At 64.9% G+C, this 22,174-nt stretch overlaps 1 protein-coding gene across 2 annotated transcripts in view; it reads left to right on the top strand.

Moving 5' to 3' along the window:
- The window catches only part of SORCS2 (sortilin related VPS10 domain containing receptor 2), a 219,332-nt gene that overhangs the window by 128,880 nt on the left and 68,278 nt on the right, over positions 1–22,174 (top strand). For both annotated transcript variants that reach the window (XM_016127118.2, XM_036227467.1), the window contains exon 3: positions 11,123–11,222. In XM_016127118.2, the coding sequence (XP_015982604.2) occupies positions 11,123–11,222 (100 nt within the window). The remainder of the gene's footprint in view (positions 1–11,122; positions 11,223–22,174) is intronic.

Here is a 22,174-nt window from a genome sequence, read left to right as displayed (position 1 = left end):
GAATTGGTGGAAGAATGATGAATTGTTGGATGGATGAGTAGGTGGATGGTAGATGGATGGATGGATGGTGGGTGGGTAGGTGGGTGGATGGGCACTATTTGGGAGAAACAGATGGGCAGTGTCCTGGAGGCCTGGGGGTGACCAATAGGAAACGAACCCAGAGCACCGCAAGCGCCACTCCCTGGTCTGTAACACAGAGCCATGGCGGTGGGCGTCCCCTGGACTCAGCCCCTCTGGCCGCACCCCTTCCTCCATCCTGACACCTGCCCCCCTGGCCTTCCAAGGGAAGCGCCTGAAAGGAGTCCGCCCCTCCCCTCGCCGTCCTCCCGCCATGTCCACTCAGACCTCCCTCTCACCTCGAGTTTTCACGCTGCCGTGGCAGCAGGAGCCCCTCCCCTGTGGATGGGCACGTGTGTGGGTTAGGGTTAGGGTTAGGGCGCCCAAGGGAGGCGCAGTGCAGGGGAGGCAGGCCCCGCTCGTGGGGTGGGGCTCCCAGGCCCCCACGACCCCGCGTGCTTCCCGGAGACGACCCCAGCCTGACCCCGCCCTCCCGCCTGCCCGTCTCCCGCTGTGGAGGGAACAGCCAGTTCTGCATGCTCGCTAAATGACGCGCCTTCCCTGGGGACCGCCTAACTCATAATTTTCAAGCGCTTAAAGCCATCTTGTCATTATTTAACTCTCAGATGGGATTCCTAAGAAATGGAGAAATATGTTCATCCAATTTTCTCCTACTCTGGTTGCTGGGCTTGGAGAGAGAAACGCATTGAGTTATTACGGGTCCCCGGGCGGAGGCCGCGTGGCGGGGCCGTGCAAAGGGGCTGCGTTAGGGGCGGGGGACGCGGCCGGCTCCTCGCCGTACCTTTCTGTCGCTTATTGTCGTCATGGAATTGTTTGGGCATCACTCATTCCTTTCAGCAAACTGTCACCAGCTGCCTGCTTGTCTGGGAGCGGGGGGCATGGAGGTTGGGGCCACAGCTGTCACAGTGTCGTGGGGCCAGGGGACAGACGAGTGGCAAGCTGTAGCTGGTATCTGAGACCGGGCCTGACAGCTCCAAGGCCCGGGGTGGGCCCGGGCCAGGCCACTCCCGTGGGACCCCCGACCTACGACCCGGTTGCCGCATGGGCAGTGAGAAGGACCTTCACGCTGGGGACCCCTACGGTGGAGGCGAAACCTGACCCTGGTTCACACCTAGTGCAGACCCCAAAGACAGCGTCAGCGAGAGCGCGAGCCGACGACCTCAGGCCTGGGAGATGGTTTTGCGGCTTCCTGGGCTGCAGGGCAGCCAGACGCCAGTGCGGCCCTCCCGGGGGAGGGGAGACGGGCCAGCGAACCGCGGTCTGCAGGCGAGAGCCGAGCAGAATGGGGCAGAGCTGTGGGCGGGCGCGTGCGGGCTGCCGCCTCAGCCGGTGAGCCGGGGAGTGTCCCCGACAAGGCGGCCCCTGCGCAGGGCCTGGGGCTGCACCGCGGAGCCCGCCCACACGGTGCGGGGCAGGAGAACAGCACGTGCAAAGGCCCGGAGGCGGCACCCCGGCACCCCACACCCAGGCCGCACGTCCCGGGGCTCGTGGAAAGTGCTTTCAACACATAGAAGGGTCGCCCGCCAGGGGCACTCGCCCGGGCCGCGGCGTCCAGGGCTTTCACTGGAGGTGGTCATAGAGACTCGTGGCCGACCTCGGCCTCCAGCCCCTCCAGAGGTAAAGCCACACCAGCTGGCCCACGGCCACAGGAAGCAGAGACTCGTAGTAGGCAGGGCCTTTCAGGGCGTAGAGGTGGCTTCCGGGGGCTCGTCAGGGCACCGGCCTTTCTTGGAGATGTGCAGGGTTCGCACCCCCAGCACTGCTGGGCTGACTCCTATGGCACGGTCAGCAAAGACCTTCTGCTTTGGGGGCGGGGCGTAGGGAGCTGAGGCAATGGAAGGGGCCGGCTGCACCCCAGGCCACCTACTGTGCCGAGAGGTCCGTGAGTGTCACCTCATTCAGCCCCGTGACAACCCTGGGTGGAAGGCTTGTCCCCATCGTACACACGGGACTCCTGAGGTCTCGTAAGCTGAGTGACCAGCTCCAGGTCCACAGCCTGTGGCTCCAGCCTGTCACCACGCTGCTCCACGTGAGCACGACATGGGCCACGGCTGCCGTCTGCTGCGGGGTGACGCTCTTCCCGTGAGGTGTCTGTGGGAGGCTGGCCGGGGGACAGTGCGGCCCAGAAGGGGCCTGCGGCGGGCCACAGGGCTCTCTGCAGGGCAAGCCACGCACCTTCCCAGAGCCGCTCCGGGGCCCAGCTCCCCCCTCCCGGAGCCTGGGGCAGCGGGCTCAGCGGCTCGCAGGAGACCCCGGCAGGCGGACAGGAGGACGTGCCTGGGTGCCTGTCTCCCTGTGACTCCCCGGGACTGGGGACAGCTGCTACTCTGCAAGCTGCCTCTGCGGACGTGAGCCTTTATTTATTGTTGTCATCTCCCCAGAGGGTCTCCTGATTTCAAAGAAGCCTCCAGCTCTGGAAAGCTGAGAGGCTCAGTTCTGTTTGTCTTGCAGGTTAGAGTGGGAGGTGGTTTCACCATCTGCCCCGCAGCTGTCTGCGAGACTGCGGGGAGGAGCCGCGGAGGGCTGCAGGGGCCCTGGACCCGGGGACCTCAGTCAGTGGCCGTGCGACCTGGAGTGGGGGACCGCCCTTCCCTGGGCCTGTGCCTACTCGTGGGTGGAGGCCCGGAGTTCTGGAGAGCGCTCTCGGCTCTAACAGTGAGGCTGGGTGCTGAGAGCTCATTTGGCATCAGCAGTGCCTGCCACAGTGTCTGGGTGGGAACTGCGTCGTTCATTCATTCATTCATTCATTCAGCACTCACTTCTGGGGGGTGTTGGGCCAGAGAGCTAGCCAGACGCAGTCCTGGCCTTCGAGGGGGGCTCGGGGGACTCCGGGGGGCTCGGAAATCCAGTCACGGTGGCGAGAGTCACAGGAGCTGTTGGCGGCAGGAGGGGGCCCCTCCCCCATCACTTCTCCTCCGCCTCCGCCTCCGTCTCCTCCTCCGGGAGGGTGTGACTCATCCTTACCTTGTAAAAGAGCAGGGTCGTGGACAAGGCGGGGGGGGGGGGGGCAGAGGGGGAGCCGGGGAACGGCGATGGGTTATCGCCATTATTATTCCCGTGATTTCCCCTGACTTCACACAGCAGCAGGTAGGTCCTCTCCACACTGCAAAATAGGCTCGCCCCTGCTTCCAGAGCTTTCCCCCGGTTCCTCCGCCCGCCTCTGGCCGGGAGTTCCCAGCCCCCCTCCTGCACAGCCAGCCAGCCAGCCGGCCGCAGCACTGGGGACCTCTCCGGCTGCAGTACCTGCCTGCGGCGAGGCTGTGAGCTCCTGAGTCTCTTAGTCCACGCGGGCGCCTCTCGTTAGAAATGACTCCCCGGGCTCTCCTGGGTCCTGGCCTCCTCCCGGACGGCTGGTCCCCTGGGAGATGCCCGTGCATCCCAGCGCCCCTCCCCCCCACCCCCTGGCTGGTTCCCCGGGCAACCAGGTATCCCTGCGCCTGCCCCGGCAAGGCCCGTTCTGGGCAGTGACTGGCTTGCCCCATCTGTAGGAGGTGCTTGGACTCCCTTCCCGACAGAACCCAAAGCGAGATGCGCTGCCTCCCCCAGCCCCTCCGCACCCCCACCCATCAGGGTCTCCCACTTGGCCGCCGCCCAGGCATGAACCCCGCCTGGCCCGTCCAGCGCCCTCATCAGACGCAGCTTCCCCAGTTAGCCCAGAGGACACGGCGGGGTCCTGGCTGGTCCCGAGGTCGCTGCCCAGCGAGCCACAACGCGGCCTCAAACGCAGCAGCGGCCGCCTGCCGGCAGCCCGTGGGAGCGCTGGGGTGGCCGGCACGCCCCTCCCCGAAACTGCCGCGGCGACCGGCCCTGCTCTCTCCCCGGAGTGGGAGCGGGGGCAGCTCAGCCACCCGCCGTGGCCCTTGGAAGTGTGCCTGGCTCACAGAGTGACCTCAGGGACATCTGACGGAGGTCGACGAGCCCCCCGTGTGCCAAGGGGAGCAGCAGGCGGCCCCCTCTGAGCCCGCGAGCCTCGCCCACGCCAGGACAGTGAGTGGGGGCACGTCCAGGGACCGGCCTCGGTCAGCCCCAATGGTTGCAAACCAGCCCTAAGGACCCGCCCGTTGGGAAAAAGAACCAGGTGTGGCAAAGGGCCCGCCTCGCGTCATCGAGCGACCTCCAGAGACCAGCCCCGCAGGGCCCGGTTCCCCTTCCCCCCACCGAGCTGGAGGCCCGTAGACGGCTCCAGCCTAGAGCCCGTGGGGTCCGGTCCGGCTTTGCCCTTCTGGCCCCGGCAGGTGGCGTCTCCTGCTGCGCCTCACATCCCTCTTTGCCCGGCAGAGTCTGGGTGGCACTGGAGGTCAGATCCGCAGACCCACCAGGAGGCCCCCGGAGGCCGTGTCCTGGGCCTGCAGCGGCCTCGGCATGGCACGGCTCGGGCGGGGGCAGGGCGGCTGCCGTGGGGGTTTGTGTCTCCCCGGCTGCTTGTCTGTGGCCCTGGGCCGTGGCCGCTCCGTCCCGCCGTGCCCAGCCACGGTGGACACTCACGGTTACGGCCCCGAGCTGCCTGTGTCGGGCAGCTGCGGTCAGCGTCCACACGCCAGCACGTTTGGGGACATTGCCCCCCAGGCTCCCCCAGAGTGAGGCGGGGGTCAGACTCCGTGGTGCGGGGTGCGTCCCAGGCCACACACACCGCCGGGGACAGCGACACGCCGCTCGGGGACAGCCCGTGGCGGAGCAGAGAGGGCGGCCGAGCGCCCCGCGGTGCCGTGCGGCCTGGGCGGGGCGCTTCCTGCTCGGGGCCTCGGCTGCCCCATCTGCACACAGGGCAGGTGGCTCCCACGTGGACGTGGCATCTCGGGGACTCCCAGCCGCCCGCCCTGAGGGTGGTGAGCCCCCGCCCCCGAGGGGTCCCCCACGCTGAGGGGAGACCCTCCTCTCAGAGCCAGTCGCCCTGTCTGCAGTGTGCTGGCTGGTGCCACCCCACGCAGGCCCGTGACGTCTTCCCTCAGCTCAGCCTCCGAGTGGGCATCTGACCCCCCGTTTCGCACTCAGAATCTCAAGCCACATTCCAGAATGTTCTCGATGGGCTTGACGGGCCCTGAAAGGGCCCCATGCCACCCTCTCATGAGGGCTTAGGAGCCAGCCTGGGCAGTGCAGCAGAGCCTCTTCTTCCTGGTGCCCTGTCCCCGAGGAGCTGAGGGGTCCCCCCGCCCCCGTGTGATGTTTGCTCACGTGACAGCCCCTGCACGTGGCCGGAATCCAGCTGGAGCTCAGAGCTGCACCCGGCTGAGAAAACGCGTCTCTAACTTGCTTTGTGCGCCGTGACCGTGACGGTGACCGTGACCGAGTCCGAGGTGGACCCCCTGGGGCCCTGGACGAGGCCCTTGCTGGCTGGGCCTCGGCTCCCCCTGTGAGAAGCGACCCTCCTGAGCGTCCATGGGGCCGGCCCACGGTGCTCTGACACATTCCAGTGCAGCTCGGGGGGCTGTCCACGCACGCCGCACCCCGGCCACAAAGGGGGCCACAGGAAGCGCTGTGAGGTCAGCGCCCGGCAGGGGCACCGTGAGCTGGCAGGGCCCCTGCACGGGACAGCGGGCCCAGTCCCTGCCCGCTCCCCTCCCCGGGCTCCAGTCTTGCCGTGGCGCCTGAGGCCTGTGCCGTCAGCCTCTCCTGCAGGTGGAGGGACCGAGTGACATGGAGGCGCAGGCCTTGCCCGAGGCCACACGCCTGCGGGTGGCCTGTGTGCTCCTCCGGGCTCGCCAGTGGCAGCCGAGGCTCATCCACAGGAGGGGGCGGGGGCGGGGGCTGAGCACATGCGCCTGCCAATGAGATCACTCTGGAGCATGGAAACGGCTTAATTAAATCATTTTTAAAAAAGTGTACACAAACACTCCGCAATCAAGCAGCCGATTTGCGAACAGCGGCTTTCCGGCGGGGCTCGCCTCCCCTGCCTCCGTGGGCCCCGCGTTTCGCGCCTGGTTTTTTATTTTATTTTTAATTCGAATGCGTGCGGATGGGGACGGTCGCTCTGCGAGTCGCCGGTGCAGGTAGAAGACCTGGGCGGTGGCCGGGACGCTGCGCGGCGGGGAGGGCGACGTCCCCCTGAGCTGGGAGGCCGCGCGGTGAGCACCGCCCCCCCCCTCCTGGCGGCGGCAAGTCTCACGGGACCCGGGCACGGTCCTGGATGGGGAGGAGCCCCTCCCCAGGCGCCAGTGCCGAGACGCGGCCCCATGCAATCCTCATGCTTCTCATGGGCAGGTGGTGCCCGGGGAGGGCGACCTGCTCGCCCAAGGCCACACGGCCTCCGCGGCTGCGGCCTGGAGCAGCCCCACGGGACCCCAACAAGCGTTTACTGAGCGCCGGCTGTGGGCCTGGCCCATGGCCTCTCGGGCGGGCTGGGTGACTGCTGCCGTCCTCAGCTGACGAGGTGACCTGCCCGAGGGGCCAGCGTTCCATCCGGGGTGGTGCCCGGGGCTGCGGGGATAGAACAGGAATCGGGAATGCAGAGTGGCCTTGCACAGAGTAGGTGCTCAGTAAACGCTCCGGCCGGGGCCGGGTTGGACGGTGCCCCCTCCACACCCACGTCCACTCAGAGCCTCGGAATGCACCTTTTTTTTAGATATCAGGTCTTTGCAGATATAAACAGTCAGGGAGTGAGATGAGATCATTCTGCGTTTGGGGGGACAAATGCAGATGACCGATGTCCTTAGATGTCGTCTCCTTAGAGGACAGGCATGCAGAGGGGAGGGGCCACGTGGAGACCGCGGCAGAGCTGGGGGCGGGAGCCACCCGCACCCGGGGGAGGCAGGGAGGACCCTCCCCTAGACGCTTCGGGGGGAGCACGGCCCTGCCGACACCCTGAGTTCAGACTCGGGGCCTCCAGATGAGGAGAGAATAAATTCCAGGTGTTGGAGCCCCGTCTGCAGCACTCGCCACGCCCGCCCTGGGATCCTGACTCAGGCCCCCGCCCTGCCCAGCCTGGACTCCTCCCCATCCTGCCGCTTCCCGCGTCTGCAGGAGTCCTCCTCGCCCGGCACCGAAGGCTCACAGGGCCCCGCAGCACGGCCGCCGTACTGTCCTTCCAAGGGGCGTTTGCAGGGGCGGTCAGCCGGGAAGCGTGGCTGCCATGATTCTTTGCACAGGAAAACGTGAGGCCGCGACCACCTAAACCTCGTCCCGTTTCATCGTGCGAGTTTCTCAGGGTCCCTCCCTGCCCCCCTTTCTCCCTCGGCCTTTTCGTGCCCACAGACTCCAGGCCGAGAGCCGCCCGCCAGACTCGGTCACGCTGCCCTGACCGCATCGCAGAGCTACCTGGGAGCGGAGCATCCGTCACCGGGCGTCCGCCACGCGCCCCGGGCACCCCCGGTTTGCAGTAGGATCATCCCACGGTCTGAAATGCGGACGCTTGTCTCAAGGGCCCCCACAGCCCCCTCAGGCGACACGCGGGGAGACGGGGAGACCACGAGAAACCGCCGGTCAGTCTCCGCTGTTGCTTCTCGGATAAATCTGCCTGGCGCAGAGACATCACCGCTGGACTTATTGATTTATTTGGATTTGAGAAGCGGGGGGCCCGAGGAGACAGCGAGGTGAAATACAGACACCGAGGCAGTGCGCCCTGGGCAAGGGGAACCCCAGATTTCCACCCTCTGATGCCTCAGAGGGGAACCAGTGCCCAGACCCGGAGTGTGTGCCCCGTGGGCTCCGGACATCAGCAGAGTGGGCGGCCGGTGGACACCCCCGACCTCCAGCCCCTGGCTCCGAGCAAGCCCGACTCACGGTGCCTGAGACGCTGACCCTATCGGCTTAAAAAAGAAACATGAAATTAATCTTAGTAGTAGATTTTATTTAACTCAGCGTCTCTAAAATATTACTATGTCAACATGTAACCAGTGTAACATCATAATGAAATATTTTACTCTTTTTTTCTACTAAGTCTTCGAGATCGGCGTGTGCTTTGCTCTTACAGTGAGTCTCAGTTCCAATAAACTCACCGGCCCCCACGCCCAGCGCTGCAGGCCCCCCACCTCTCTGTGGCTCTGGGGACTGCTCCTCCCGCCCCCATCCCAGCCTCTGGCCCTGGCGTCTCTCTCAAGGCCCACTGTGGCCATCAGCGGCCCACGCACTGCTACCCACCCTGCTCCTAGCTGCACCTCAGACCCGCTCTAAGCCCACCTGTGGAAGTCAGAGCAGGGCCCCCCAAAGATACCACGTCCTAATCCCCAGAATGGGCGCTTGTGTCCCCTGACATGGCAAAGGGGACGTTGCAGAAGAGGTTAAGGTAGGGGACTCGAGATGGGGCGATGGCCGCGTCACCCGCCTGAGCCCCGAGTAATCACGGGGTCCACGTGGGAGGGAACGGGAGGGGGATCCGACTGCAGAGACGTGACCGTGGAAGCAGAGACGGGGGGTGGCCTCGGAGGACGGAGGACGGGGCCGCCAGCCGAGCGAGGCAGGCGGCCTCTGGAAGCTGGACAAGGCCCGGAAATGGGTTTTTCCCTGGAGCCTCCAGAAGGTGTGGACGCCTCGGTTTTAGCCTGTAAGACCCATTTTGGCTTCGACCCCCGGAGCTGTGTGATAATAAATTTGTCTCATTCTAAGCCACGAAATTCGTGGTGATTTGGTTCAGCAGCCACCAGAGGCAGATTCACCGCGGCTCAGTGGAGCCCGCGCAGCCAGCCTTGTGCCTCCTCTCCTGGGCAGGCAGGGGGCGGGGCGGAGCGGCCCGGCTCAGTGGGTTTGGGACAGTGGGTTTGGGACGTTGGGATGGAGTGTAGCAGTCTCGGGAGGAGGGGTCAGCAGGTGGGGCGGTGGGCGAGTCTGGCGGCGGGGCTGAGGATGGGCGCTCAGTCTCCCGGCCTCTCTGGGTGTGTCAAACACGTGTCTGCAGTCGGGGGCTGCTCGCTGCCCCCCACCCGCCAGCCCGTCAGGACCGGACAGCGTACGCCCTGCTCGCCCGGGCTCTGTGAGGGGACTGGCGCACAGTAGGTACTTGATAAACACGAATGAACGTGAGCGAAGGAAGAAATGTGAATTTCCGGCCCTTCAAGCGTAAAAGAGCTGAACAGATAAGGAGTGATGGAGGGAATGAATGAGTGAGCACACTCACATCCCGTGTCCAGCGGGAGGCCCGACGTGGGGCTCTGGGGTGTCTGAGCGCTGGGGTCGGCATCGTCTTTCGGGGCGAGGAACTTGTCACCGGGGGCTGGTAAAGCAGCAGCAGAGAGACTTCGGTGTACGCCGACCCCTTCCCTGTCCGCAGAGGAGACAGGGGACATCCTCGGCTCCGGGCTTTCGTTCCTGCTGCCGCTCTACCCGGAGTGCTGTTTCGTGTCCTGCAGCTGCGTGACAAAGTACCCCCAAGGCAGGCTGAGAACCGTGGAGACTGGCCCTCCACGTCTGGTGGCAGGCAGGCGGGGTCCAGGTGTGGCCCGGCGGGTGCCTTCTGGAGCCTCCGGGGACATGGGAGCAGGGTCTGCTCCGGCCTCTGCTGGTGGCCGGCCACCCTTGCTGTCTCTTGTTTGTCTGTCGTCACAGGATGGTCACCCGGAGTCTGTGTCTCTGTACCCTAATTTCCATGTCCTATGGCACCAGTCATTGGAGGAGGGCCCACCCCGTGATTACATCTTTAAAGAGTCTGTTTGCAAGCAAGGTCTGGGCGGCCGTGAATTTGGGAGGGCGTCATTCAGCCCGGTTCAGGCGGCCTCCCCCAGCCGGGCACACGGCACTGCCCTCTGGCCCCCTGGTGGCGGTGTCCCGAGGCCCTCTACGCGCTCTCTCCCTGGGACAGCAGCTCCGCATTCCACCCCTGCGCTGCCGCTGCTGCTTCCCGGACTTGGCGCCTGGCACGTTGTTGTTTTTGTTTGTTTGTTGCTTGTTTTGCTGATTTCTTTGTCACCCTCCCCTCTTTCCCTGCTAGAATGTAGGTTCTGAGCAGCAGGGCCGTGGCCGGACGTGCTCCCTGCTGCAGGAGCACAGGGCAGGGGCCCCTAGTGAGCAGGCGTGAGCAGGCGGAGGACGGGGAGGAGGCCGGGTCCCCGGGAGGTGGCGGGGCTGGGGCCAGCAGGTGTTGGGTACGTTCTGAGGTGTCGGGGAGGCAGAGTCAATGGCAGGTCTTACAGATGGCTTGCTGGGGTGGGAGGGACAGGGGAGGGAACCAGGAGGCCCAGGGGTGGCTTCCATGCATCAAGCCGCAAACACAGCTATTTGTTTCTGGGGTTCTGGAATTTCCTGGGTCTCCAGATCGATCCCGCTAATGGGCCGCTGGCTTCTTCCTTCCTAGAGAAAATCAGTCCTCAGAGGTTTGCCTTAGTGCTTCCGTAATTACACCCCTGGGGGCCTTCTTCGTCCCCGCCGGCAGGTCTGCCCAGGGAGGCCAACGGCAGTCAGAGGGCCAGGGTTCGCTCCTAGAGGCCGGAGCCTTGGTGCCTCCACGGCCACCTGAGCATGCGATCAGCGGGGAGGGTGGTGGACCCTGCAGGAGCTCAGGGCCCGGAGAGGGCCACGGATGAGCTGCCAGGCCGCTGAGGCCTGGGCCTGGTGGGGAGAGTCCTGCGAAGTGAACAGGGCACCCTCCGTGCGGGGCGGCCAGCGTCCTGGGTTGGCCACGCGTCAGCCGAGCCGTCTCGGCAGGAGCCTCTGCCCCTGAGCCTCCTCCCGGCCCTCGGGTCACCTGCGGGATGGACGCGGTGACACAGTGTCAGGGATGGACGGGGTGACACAGTGTCAGGGTTTCGTGAGGAATCAGAGACAGAAGGACCTAGAAGTGTCCGGCACGTGCGAGGCCCCCCACAACCGGCGGCATGCGGACGCGCTGGGGGGCTAAGTGCACTGACGAGGGGGTGGACGCTGTGGGATGCCCAGGGCGGGGCCTTGGGCAGACTGGACGGCACTCACGGGCAGAGGGTCCTCACGCCGCCTCCCCGCTGCAGGCCAGGGCGAGCGCTCGGTGCCCCCGAGGGAGCCCCGGGCGAGGGGGACCGCGCTCAGGGCTGTCCGGGGTGCTGCGCCCACACCGGCCGTGGCCCGCGCTGCGTCCCGTGCGGGATCCGTGCGCCCTCCGTGGAGAGGCCGGTCGCTGACAGCTGTCGCCCTCCCCCCCCCCCAGGTCGTCGGACTTCGGGACGTCCTACACCAAGCTCGCCCTGCAGCCCGGCGTGGCCACTGTCATCGACAGCTTCTACATCTGCCCGACGAACAAGAGGAAGGTACGTGCCGGGCCGTGTGGCGGGCCCTGCTGCAGACCGGCTCGGGGTGCGGGCTCTGACCCCCGCCAGCATCGCCCCTGCCAGCTCCGCCTCCGTCCTCCGCTTTGGTGAGCGGGGTCGAAGGCACCGGCTGGCCTCGCGGGGGGCGGCTCTGCGCGCCGTCCTGTGCCTGTCATCTCCGGCCCCGAGGACGCACCCTGGGCCGGGCGGGGAGCGGGCGAGGCTCCTTCCTGGTCCGAGTCCTCATGGGCCGTGGGGAGCAGCCCCGTCGGCTGCACGGTTCTGTTGGCTTCCGTTTCACGTGGCTTTGATTTCTCGGCCGAGCCTTGCGTTCCATTCTCTTTGCCTGAATGCGTCTCTTAGCTGCCATCTGCCCGGCCGTGAAACATGTCACTCAGCCGTTTCGAGGCTGCCGGGCCCCCCCTCCCCCGGTTTCCTGAGAAGGCCCTTTTGCAAACCCACAGTGGCCTCCTGGCCGCCTGGGGACCCCAGACCAGGGTCAGAGCCCCCCTGCACCCTCGACTCCATCCAGAGAGCAGCTGTGTCTCGGGCAGACCAGGTCCCTCGCAGGAAGTGGGAGGTGACCGGCCACGGCTCGCACAGAGTCGTGACATAGGGGATGAGAAGTGGCCTTGCTCGCACGAGGCCGGCCCACGGGCGCAGGTAGATGCTCAGACAGCGATGAGCCGAGAGAGTGCCCGCCACGGCTGGGCACCGGAGGGGCGTCGGGGGGTTGGGATGCCGGGGCGCGTGTGCGGGTGCTCGGGCTGGGACGGTCACGCTGAGTTAGCAGCCCAGGGTCCTGGGATCCTGCACTGGGCAGGACCTGCATGGACCGAGGACCCATCAGAGAGCTCGGGGCACGTGTGGACAGACGTGCCGGCCGCTCACCGGAGCTGTCTGGGCCCTCTCGGCTGCACTTTGCGATGAGATGACTGCTTTTAGCTTGCTATGCGAAACATGCTTGACAGTTATGAAAACGTGGTCGCAGTTCTCAAGGGGAGTGACCAGGTGCCCCTGGGCTGACCTCAGCACACGCCTCCCCCACCCCCGCCCTCCACCGCCGAAGGCACTGCGGTCGCGTGTGGGGTTCTCGGGCCAGAGCTCCAGGCCTGTCCGTGCAGCCTGGGTGGGCAGGTGCGGACCGAGCCCCTCCTCCCCTCGGGGCACACCCCTTTCCACCACGGATAGGAATAAGGACCCTGCGAGGGTCCCGCCATTGTGAGTCTCCAAGTCCAGGAGACAAGATGGGCAGGAAAACGGTCCCAGCACAGGCGGGTCAGCGTGCTGGGCCCGGGCGGCCGTGGGCTGCGCCACGCAGACAGGCCCCTGCCCCGGCCGCAGCAAAGTGCCCGCCCCGGGGGCTCGGCCCGGCGGCCTCAGCGCCACACCCTCACGCCTCGGTGTCCAGCTGGCTGGGCTTCGCCTGTGAACTTGGTGTCAGGGTCAATCCCTCTGCCCTCCACCTGGACCATCCCCGCCTCTCCCTGTGCCCGAGGCCGTGAGGCAGTCCGGCAGCTGAGCTTCTCATCAGACGACTTTTACATTATTTAAAAAAATTGATTAGTGCCTCCTGGGCCGGGTCCCAGTTTGTGAAAGGAGACTGTGATTAGGTATATGAATAAATTGTAATACACAAATGATACCACCATGTAATTACTTGGGTATAAGAGAATAATTACACGGGTAATTACGCTCTAATCGTCAGTGCAGCCTGCTCCAAAAATTGTGGCATCCTTAATGGTTGCGGGCTCAGTAAGTGTGCGCCACGCAAGCCATAAATAGAGACCTAAGGACATGGCTGAGATATGGATTCAAAGTGTCACGTAATTAGAGAGCAATGAACTAGTTATCTGTCCCATATAAATTAGCTAGTGTGTGTCCTCAAAAGTCCTGCTATACTTTTAACAAAGTGTAGAACTGGCAGGGGAATAAGGACCTTTCTCCCCGAGAGCGGGGGACCCCGTGAGGCGGATTTCTACAGGCCCTTAGGGGCGTGTGTGGTGCAGCTGAGGTCTCTGACCCTGAGCTGACCAGGCGTTTTCCTTGCTTTCGTGTGGAAAGTAACGATTCTCAGGAAGGCGTCTTTGCCCCCCGGCCACCCTCTCCCTCAGCCAGGCAAAGAGGGTGACCCTACCCTGAAGCCTGGACCGCGCCAGGATGGCGGACAGCTGCTAGGGCAGGGGACTCTCCGGGACACCAGTGATTTCCCAGACAGAACATGCCAGCCCCTGCCCCAGGCTTCCTGGACTTTCCCCTAAACGGACTGTGAAGACAGAGCCTAGGTACACGGCCAGAAACGGAGACCGCACTGGGGACCAAGACGTCCCACCGAGCGGCACGCTCGTGAGACGCTGCCCACCTGCGAGAGAACGGCCCAGCCGGTGGGCGTCTCCACCCAGGCACCTGCTCCAGGGTGGTGAGCGTGCTTGTCCTTCGCACCAGCCACCTCCCCTCCCCAGCACCCCACACCTCGGTGTGCCGACGACACACAGACCAGCTGAGCTCGCACAGCGGCTGGAGCTGCAGACCTGCCCCTCGGCCGCCGTGACAGGCATGCTTCACACCACAGTGGTCCAACGCGAGGCAAGACCACTTCCCCCTCGGGCGCTCCCCGGCTGCTGGGGGCTCCCCTCCATCTCGGGGTGCTTCGTTCTTAGCTCCCTCAGTCAGGAAGTGGCAGGCACCCTCTCGCGCACGGCCAGCCAGTCGGCTAGAGCCAGTCACATGGCCCAGCTTGCCCCAAGGGACATGGAAATGCAGGGGGCACGTGGGCGCTGGGTGAGCCTTAGCTCTCTCCGCCGTCCACCCGAGCTGAGCTTCGGACACAGGTCTGCGGACCCAACGCCCATGTTTATTTCTCAAGTGAAAATGGTTCTAGAGATTTAAATCACGTGGCAGTTTTAGAGTCACAGACACGTTGTGAAGGTAGCGCAGAGCCCGTGCGCCCCACACCCAGGGTCCCGCGTGGCCGGCGCCTTCCCCTCAGAGGTGCGTTTTCACGGGGGCCACGCCCACACGCCCCTACCTGGGCTCTGGGCTGCGTTCGGATGTCCTTCGCTTTTGTGTGAGGCCCGTGTTCCGTTCCACGTCCCCACCCGAGATGCCACATCACACTTAGCTGTCACGTCTCCCTGAGGCTGCTCCAGGGTGACCGTTTCTCAGACCCTTGCCTTTGGGGACCTTGGCATTTCTCAAGGGTCCCGGCCAGGTAAGTTTCAGAATATCTCTCCGTCAGGGTTTGCCTGGAGTTTCTCTAGCGCTAGACTTGGGGTTAGCAGGAGAAAGCCCTCGGAGGTAAGGTGCCCTTGTCCTCCCAGTGGGCGGAGGGCCGGTCCCACCAGGATGCCCCGGCCCCACGGGTGCCAACCATGCTCGCCTGGCTGAGGGGGGTTTCTTGGCTCATTCCCATCCTGTCCTCTTTGGAAAGGTGTCACTCTGGGCAGCCCACCCCGACGGACGCAGCTTTTAAAGACAGCCGGGGTGGTCCGGTAGCGGGGGACAAGGTGCTTCTTTCTCCTGGCAGGGACAAGCACAGAGAGCCCGTTTTCGGGGGGAGGGGTGGACCCCGTGTCTGCTGAGAACAGGCCCCCCGAGTCGACACTGGTTCTAACTGCCGACTGCCTGGTTTAAGGAGTTGTTGGTAGAGCCAGCCAGGGGGAGCGGGGGAGTCACCATTTTGGGTTTGATGACAGCGGAGGGGGTGGGAGACGGAGCGAGAAGCCCTCCCACCGGCCCCTCCCCACTCTGCGCCTGCGCAGCCCACAGAGACGTCATGCGAACCTCGCACGTAACTTCTGACTTCCCCAAAGCCACGCTCGGAAGCAAGGAGAACCAGCGGCGGGGGGCTGGCTCTCTGAGGCAGCGTTATCATGTCCCGTGACAATCACAGGAGACCCTCCCTGTTCTCACTCTGCGCTTTGAAACCCAGCGTCTGCCTTATTCCCAGAGCGCAGAGGCCGGGCCCCAAGGTGGTCACCGAGCGCTTGATCTATACTTAGAGTTCATAGCATTTGCAGTTGAAAAAGTGGGTTCCCACACACAAGTTGTTCCGGAGTTACTCTGGTTTCCCCAGCAACCGCATCAAATATCTGTTTTTGAATTTTTAATTCATTAAAATTAAGTTCAATTTAAATTTCCGTTCCTCATCACACCGGCCGCATCGCGAGCGCTCGGCAGGCAGCCACCAGCTCCCTGCCGACCCAGACCATAGAACTGGCTGGCATGTTTGCATGGTGTCCCCGGGAAGGTGACCGACCGCCCGTGGCCTTCCGTTCCGAGCCGGGTCCAGCAGAGCCGGTGTCTGACTGGCGAGCGGCCCGTGGTCCAGGGTCTGCGTGGGGTGAGCGAGGCAGACAGTCCCGTGTTGCCGTTTCTGTTCAGTAATTTGACAAATGAACAATCTGGGTTCATAATTAAGAAAGTCGTTTTCTGAAAAGCTCGGGTGGTTTATCTGTGGATGAACTTGCCGCTGTCGCATTTCGGGGAGGGGGACGGAGGGTCGTATCTCAACGAACAAGCAGGATTTTAATGACCGTCACACAGCTGTTAGGACGTGGTAAGTTGGGAAGGACCAGGATGAGCTCCAGCAGCGGAGGATTCTTCCCAGAAAGCGGGATCAATCGGCACCAGAGGGGGCTTCACATGGCAGCCTGCTCCTCCGCGGAGGACCCGGGTGTGGCCGGAGCGTTCTCCTCACAGCAAAGGGAGACACGGGTCCGGCCTGTGAGTCACCAGGGGCGTGGCTCTCTACGTGCTGTAATAAGTCAAGAAGAATCTATCGGTGAGCAATCTCATTGTAAAAACACAAGCCTACTTCCAGAAATCAGTTTTCGAAGACCTTAAAAAAAAGAGTTGACTTCATCAACTCATATTCGTGACTCCTTGGATTTAGCAAAAGGAAGCCGTAGGAAAGGGCCCAACGCCATCGAGTGCCCGCCGGGCGCCAAGCGCGGTGCCTCGGAGGGGCGGGTGGATTCACAGATGTGCCTCACGGCAAAGGGGACGTCCTGCGGGGCGTCGAGGCATGAGCGGGAGCCGGCTGGGCAAAGGCCCGAGGAGCTCGTGCTCCAAGGCCTGCTCATGTGAGAAGCGGTGACCAAGGAGCGTCTGCACGGCGTGACCGGAGGGGCAGAGTGAGAGCCGAATCTGGACGTGGAGCCTCCGTTGGGGAGGAGGGCCGGCGCGCTCGGGCCAGAGGCTGACCTCGCCACGGGGAGCTGGAGGCTGCGAACGCCGGTGGCCGCAGGGGGCACACGGGAAACGCCGGCCTGGCTTGTGCTGGCGCGTGCTGGACGGGGGCCCTCCTCGCCCCTCGCTAACTGCTTCCCGGTGCCTCCGAAGTCTGGCCGGCGTGGGCTCGGGGCCGTTTGGGGCTGACTTCCGCCCGCCCGCCCGCGCGCACGTGCCTCTGTCTCTGCCAGGCTGGAGTGAATGAACGAATGAATACGCGGCGTGGACCGCAGCTGCCACGTCATGTCAGCGTGTCGGGTGCCTGAGCAGGTCCAGGTGCCGCCGGCCCCTCAGGCCGAGCACACAGGGTCCCCCACACCCAAGACGACGTCCCGTACTTCTGTGCGACCTCGGTGAGAATGTCCTGTATCTTTCCTCATTTTTCCCATCCGTGGATAACGATGTGTGGGTCGTTTTAACATTCGCTTGTAGTATCATGATTATTTTTATTTTATAACAGTGGCCGTATACTGTGTGCCTACAAAACTCCATGCCCTTGGCCGGACCACGCTCACGCCCACCCCACCCGGCCACGCCCACCCAGGCCACGCCCACACAGACCACGCCCAACCCAGGCCACTCCCACGCCCACCCAGGCCACGCCCACCCAGGCCACGCCCCCACCGCCACCCGCAGCGTGATTGCGTGATTTCATTACATCCTCGCACCTCTTGCAAGTGGGCGTCGTTGTCCCCACGGACGGCCCAGCAAAGCGAGACCTGAGAACTCATTGTCCCGGCACGACCGCTGTGCGCAGGAGCCAGGCCGGGGCACAGTCCTGGTCCCTTCCCCGCCTCAGGCTGCTCTTTTTGGTGGCGCTCGTCCTTTGGGACCTGCCCCCAGTGTCCCCGAGGCCGCAGGGCCAGGAAGACACAGACCAACTTTTCGTTGTGTCTTCTACCGATGTCAGTAAAATAACTTTCAATACAAACCCTAATGAACCCGGGGGAGACACTCGGCCTCACTCTTAAAGAAAACCAGCCAGACGCCCTGTTTGGCTCCCGTGCCGGCAGAGAGCCGGGGTCGCAGCGGCAGCGTGGCGTCGGGTGTGAGGGGGCCGCGGGGACAGGCTCTCCGCACCTCCCTTCTCCTCGCTGTGCGTTAAGGAGGATTTAAACCGCGCGCGTTAGAACGAAGTCGGTGCCCTTTGGGTGAAGACCGTGGCAGACGCTGGGGTACAGCGGAAGCGAGGCCCCCGCCATCCTCCGTCCTCGCGCCTGGACTGCGGCTTGCGTGGGAGAGCACCCACTGTGGGGTCGGGGGGCCGGCCTGGGCGTTTGGGGCCCGCAAATCCGCAAAGGCCAGAAGCCCCCAGGTGCACAAGCGCGTGGGCGGGCCCGGGCGCTGTCCGTGGTGCTGACCGGGCTACGCGCTGGGGCCGCTGGGTCAGCGACCCTGGGAGCCCCAGCCAGGCCCCACTGTGCCCGGAACCCTTTCGGGTCTGAGTCCCGGAGTCCACCTGCCCGGCGATGCTGCTCACGGAAAAGCAGCGTTGCTCGCCCGGAAACCCACCTCCTGGAAGCGGGCGCCTGTGAAGTTCCGGTCCACACATTTTTTTGTCTTTCTTCCACGAACCTTTGTTATATAGTTGAGGCACCTTTGTACTCTGAGTAGTTATCATACAAATATTTCCCCCTATTATTGAGAATGCTGTGTAAGCATCATTTTAACGGCTTCAAAATAGTCTATGATTTAAATAAGGACGACGTGGCCATTTTTGCCATTCGCTGTCACTTACCGGAGGCATATTACGTTCTCGGCGCGATGCTAAGGCATTTACAGCCATTCATTCTAATGCTCAAAAAACAAAAACAAACAAACAAAAAAACCCTTTGAAATGAAGGCGTCATTGCCCCCGTTTTGCCTGTGTCAAAACCGGCGCTCAGAGAGGGTAAGTCAAGGCCCGGCATCGCCACACAGCGCGGCAAGGACCGCGACGGCTTCGAATTTGCAGACGTGTGACCAGAAAGGCCATGACCGTGTCACGGCTCCGCCCCGCCTCCCGCGGCCCTTCACGGCAAACGGTCACGTCAGCCGCACACATCCCAGGCGCTTGCTCCTCACGGCAGCGGGGCGTTCAGGAAGGGGGGGCGCGCACTGTCGAACGAAGGTCGTCGACGATGGGAGGATGGCGGAAGAGCGAGACCGGGGGTCCCTGAGGCTGGCCTGCTCTCTCCCACCCTCCTACCCACGGGCGCGCAGCCCGCATCTGGCAAGGGGGGTCCAGCCTCTGCTCGGATGCCCCCTCCACTGAAGATCTGCCGCCGGCCCGGGCGGTTCCGTGAGCGACGGCAGCAGAGGTTTCGGCCGGGAAGCGGCCTGAGTGACCCAGCGGATCCCAGCCACCCACGTCCTCTGGCTCCGCCCTCCCTGCTGCCAGCCCCCTGGGCTCGGCCCCCACGTGCCCTGGGCTCATCCACGGGCTGCGACTCCTGTGAACTTGGCACGTAGTGGGTGCTCGCTACACATTTGCTGACGCAGAAACTGTTGGCGTCACGCTCGGCACCCTTGACCCGACTCCAGAAGGCCGTCCAGGAACGGCTCTGCCTGCGTCAGCGCAGGACCCACTCCGGACGCCCGGCGCTTAGACCTGGAGCGAGCGGCTGTGCACGTGCTGTGCCGCCTGCCGCAGGCTTGCCCGGTGTCACGGCCGTGTCCCCGTCCTCGCTCCCTGCCCGCGAGCTGCCTCCTGACGCCGAGTCCACCCTGCGGTGGGGCTTCCGGGAAGGCCGGCTGCATCGGCTGCATCGTGCATGGCCTGGGCGATCGGACGGGAAGCGGGCGGGCGATCGGGGCTCCGCGTCGGGCGCGGAGGGAGCCCGCACGCAGCGCAGTACTCGGTCCCGGTGTCCAGTCTGCTGACCAGACGCGCACACCTGGGCTGCGTCCCGCCCAGGCCATGCTTCCGAAACTGAAAGAGCAGCCTCAGCGAAGCCCCGAGCCGTGGGGGTGGCAGGCGAGGCACGCGATGGGCACGCAGTCCTCTCGGGAGCTCGGTCCCTGCCGTCACCCCTCCACCTTGCCGAAGGCAGAACTGGGGTCTGGAGAGCCTGGGACTCACCCGGGGGCTCGCCCTGACAGAAATGGGCACAGTCCAGGGTTTCCTGGGCAGCAGGCCAGTCCCTCCGCCAGTCCCGCTCCGGGCAACGAAGCTGCCTCCGCAGTGAGTCAGGTGCCGGGGGACCACGCGCCTGCCTCCCGTGCACACCCCGCCGCAGAAGCCCGGGCCCACGGGCGTCATCACCCCCTGCCCGCGCCCGCCCGTGCGAGAGATTGCCCACGCGAAGGACACGCCGTGGTGGACGCCGTGCGGACGAGGGGCGTGGCTTGCGCTGCGGCCGTCGCCTGGTCCCCGGTGCACCCCCTCTCCCCCGCTCCTCAGTGGCCACGCCGAGGGAAGGAAGGGGCGCAGTCTCGTCTGACGGGTAACGGGTCCTCAGACTTGCTTTGTCGGGCGGACGGTCGAAGAGGGGGCAGGAGGAAAGCGAGGATCTGAGACCACCGTGTAAGCCCGAAGGACGTGGTTTTGGGGGCCAGGTTTCCTTCAGCAGAAAATAGGCGCGGCGGGCTGTGAAGGCTGGACGTGGGGCGTGGGCCCGCCCGGGACGATGACCGTCCGGCTGAATCGTCGCCCCGAGTGAGGTCTGCAGTCCGTGGGGCTGCGAAGGAAAGGCGGGGGCCGGCGCGTGGGACGGGGGCAGGGAGAGCCCGGCAGCCAGAGGAGGGGCGCCGCGGGGGGCTGCCCGCCGGCCCCGCAGAGGGACAGCCCGCCCACGGCTGTGTCCGCCTTGCGAGGCCGCATTTGCTGCAGCTGTAGGTGTGAGTTCACAGGCGTCTGCCTCATGCCGGAGTCAGTGGTTCTGACTCGGGTCCGTCGGGCAGAACACATCTGTCTCCCAGCGCTGTGTTTGGGGACGAGTGTCAGGTGGCACCGTGACAAGGTAGGGCGATGGAAATGGGGGCAGAGTCGGGCTTTTCTGACTTTGGGGTGTCGCCCTTGCATTCTGGGGCTTTCTTTCGCTGGCTCCGCCACAGCAGAGTGGCCGTGGACCGCACCCCATCTCTGCCGGGCGTCCGGGATGGGGGGAGGCTCCGTCCCCGCCTAACGTTGGCTTCGCGGCGGCGCCGGCCTGCGCCCACCACCCCCTGCCCTGGTGCCCTCCGCTCTGGCCGGGGTGCGGCGCGCACGTCCGTCAGGGGCTTTGTCTCGGGCACGCGGCTTCGGCCCGCGGACCCCGTCCTCCACCGCGCATGGCCGCCCTGCGATGGCCGTCCCGGTCCCTCTGCAGGACGCTCGTGGCTCTGAGGACAGACCCCGAGTGCCGGTCTTCACGGCCGTTTCCCTTCCTCCTGTTCCCTTTACTGACGCATCATCTCCTGCTACATGCTGGGAGCGTTTCACAGGAATTTCTGTGAACACATCCCCGGCTCCTCTTCCGCATTTAAATTCTGCTCGTCCCCCGAGACGTCCCTTTCAGCCCTGCGCCTCTGAAAGGCCTGCCCCCTCCCATCGCACCGAGGACGCCGGCCACGTGGCCATGCGTCGCGTCGGGCTTCAGAGGCCGGCCGGTTCAGAGAGACGCCTCTCCGGACCCACAGGGCGACGTCCCTTTCTGCTCGGTGGTGGTGGCCCGTCACAAGCGCCATGCTGGCTTTTTCTTCTTTTTCCCCATTTATCTGCCGCTGACAAAGGAGAGCATCACCGCGCGGAAGGAGGTGCGCGTCCCGGGCCCCCTCCCCCACCATGCTGTCCGCTGTCCCCGCGGGTCTGGGCCCCTCCCGCCCCGTGGCCCAGCAGGGCGGCCTCAGCTCTTGGCTGTCATTACGTGGTGTCCCCAGCTCTCTGGGCCAGGGCGGCAGCCTCTCCCCTCTCTGCTCTTAGGGGTTCCGTGCAAAGTTACTCGCCCAGCCCTCCCTGCCCCCGGGGTGCCATCGGCCTCTCTGCAGCTCCCCAGCCCCCGGCCCGGCTCCTGTCACCCGTTCATGGAGAACTTTTGTCACTGAAGAGATTTAGCAAGAGAGGGACAGGCAGGTCCGGAAGTGCTGGGGCCACGTGCAGACAGACCCCGCAGCGGCAGAGTGGGCACCCCTTCCCGACAGCCGGGTGTGGTCCGGGAGCCAGGTGGCTGGTGGGGGGGGGGCACCACGCTCCCTCCGGCTGGCCGGGAGGGCCTGCTCCATTTCCGGTGGCAAATGGCCCGGGAACCGGCCGCCAGGCTTCCAGTCCAGCCCCTCGGCTCTTGGGCCATGGCCATCTCTCCAGTCCGGGCGGTGGCGGACAGTCGTCGGCATCTCTGTCCTGGTTTCCTGCGGTGGAGGTCACCACTTCCTGTGCTGGCACGGCCGGTGTGTCTGCGGGCCAGGTGTGGCCGTGACACGGTCGGCTGGAGCTGTGGCCGTGGCCCCTGCCACTCATCCCATCAGAGCACCTAGCACCACCTGCCTCCGCCAGGGGGCCCTCGGGGGTGGCCGGCCACACCCAGGCTGCTGGAGATGGGGTAACGCGGGTCCCGGTCATCGGTCATCGGAAGAGGCAGGACGCGGCCCATCAGCTCACACCTGCGTGCGGCCCGGACGTCGCGGGCAGGGAGGTGGTCGTGCCCCTCTGGGAGTCAGTGACCCAGAGGGGGCTCCTTGTCCTGGAAGGTGGCAAGCCCCGCGCATAGCCCCCGGCAGCCCCGTGTGGCCTAGGGCCGGGCGCTTCACCTCTCTGTGCCTCG

Source organism: Rousettus aegyptiacus, unplaced genomic scaffold (assembly GCF_014176215.1).
Source record: "Rousettus aegyptiacus isolate mRouAeg1 unplaced genomic scaffold, mRouAeg1.p scaffold_m13_p_10, whole genome shotgun sequence".
Lineage (NCBI taxonomy): Eukaryota > Metazoa > Chordata > Mammalia > Chiroptera > Pteropodidae > Rousettus > Rousettus aegyptiacus.
Note: the sequence above shows the minus strand (reverse complement) of the source record. Positions and strands in the feature narration are given on the sequence as shown.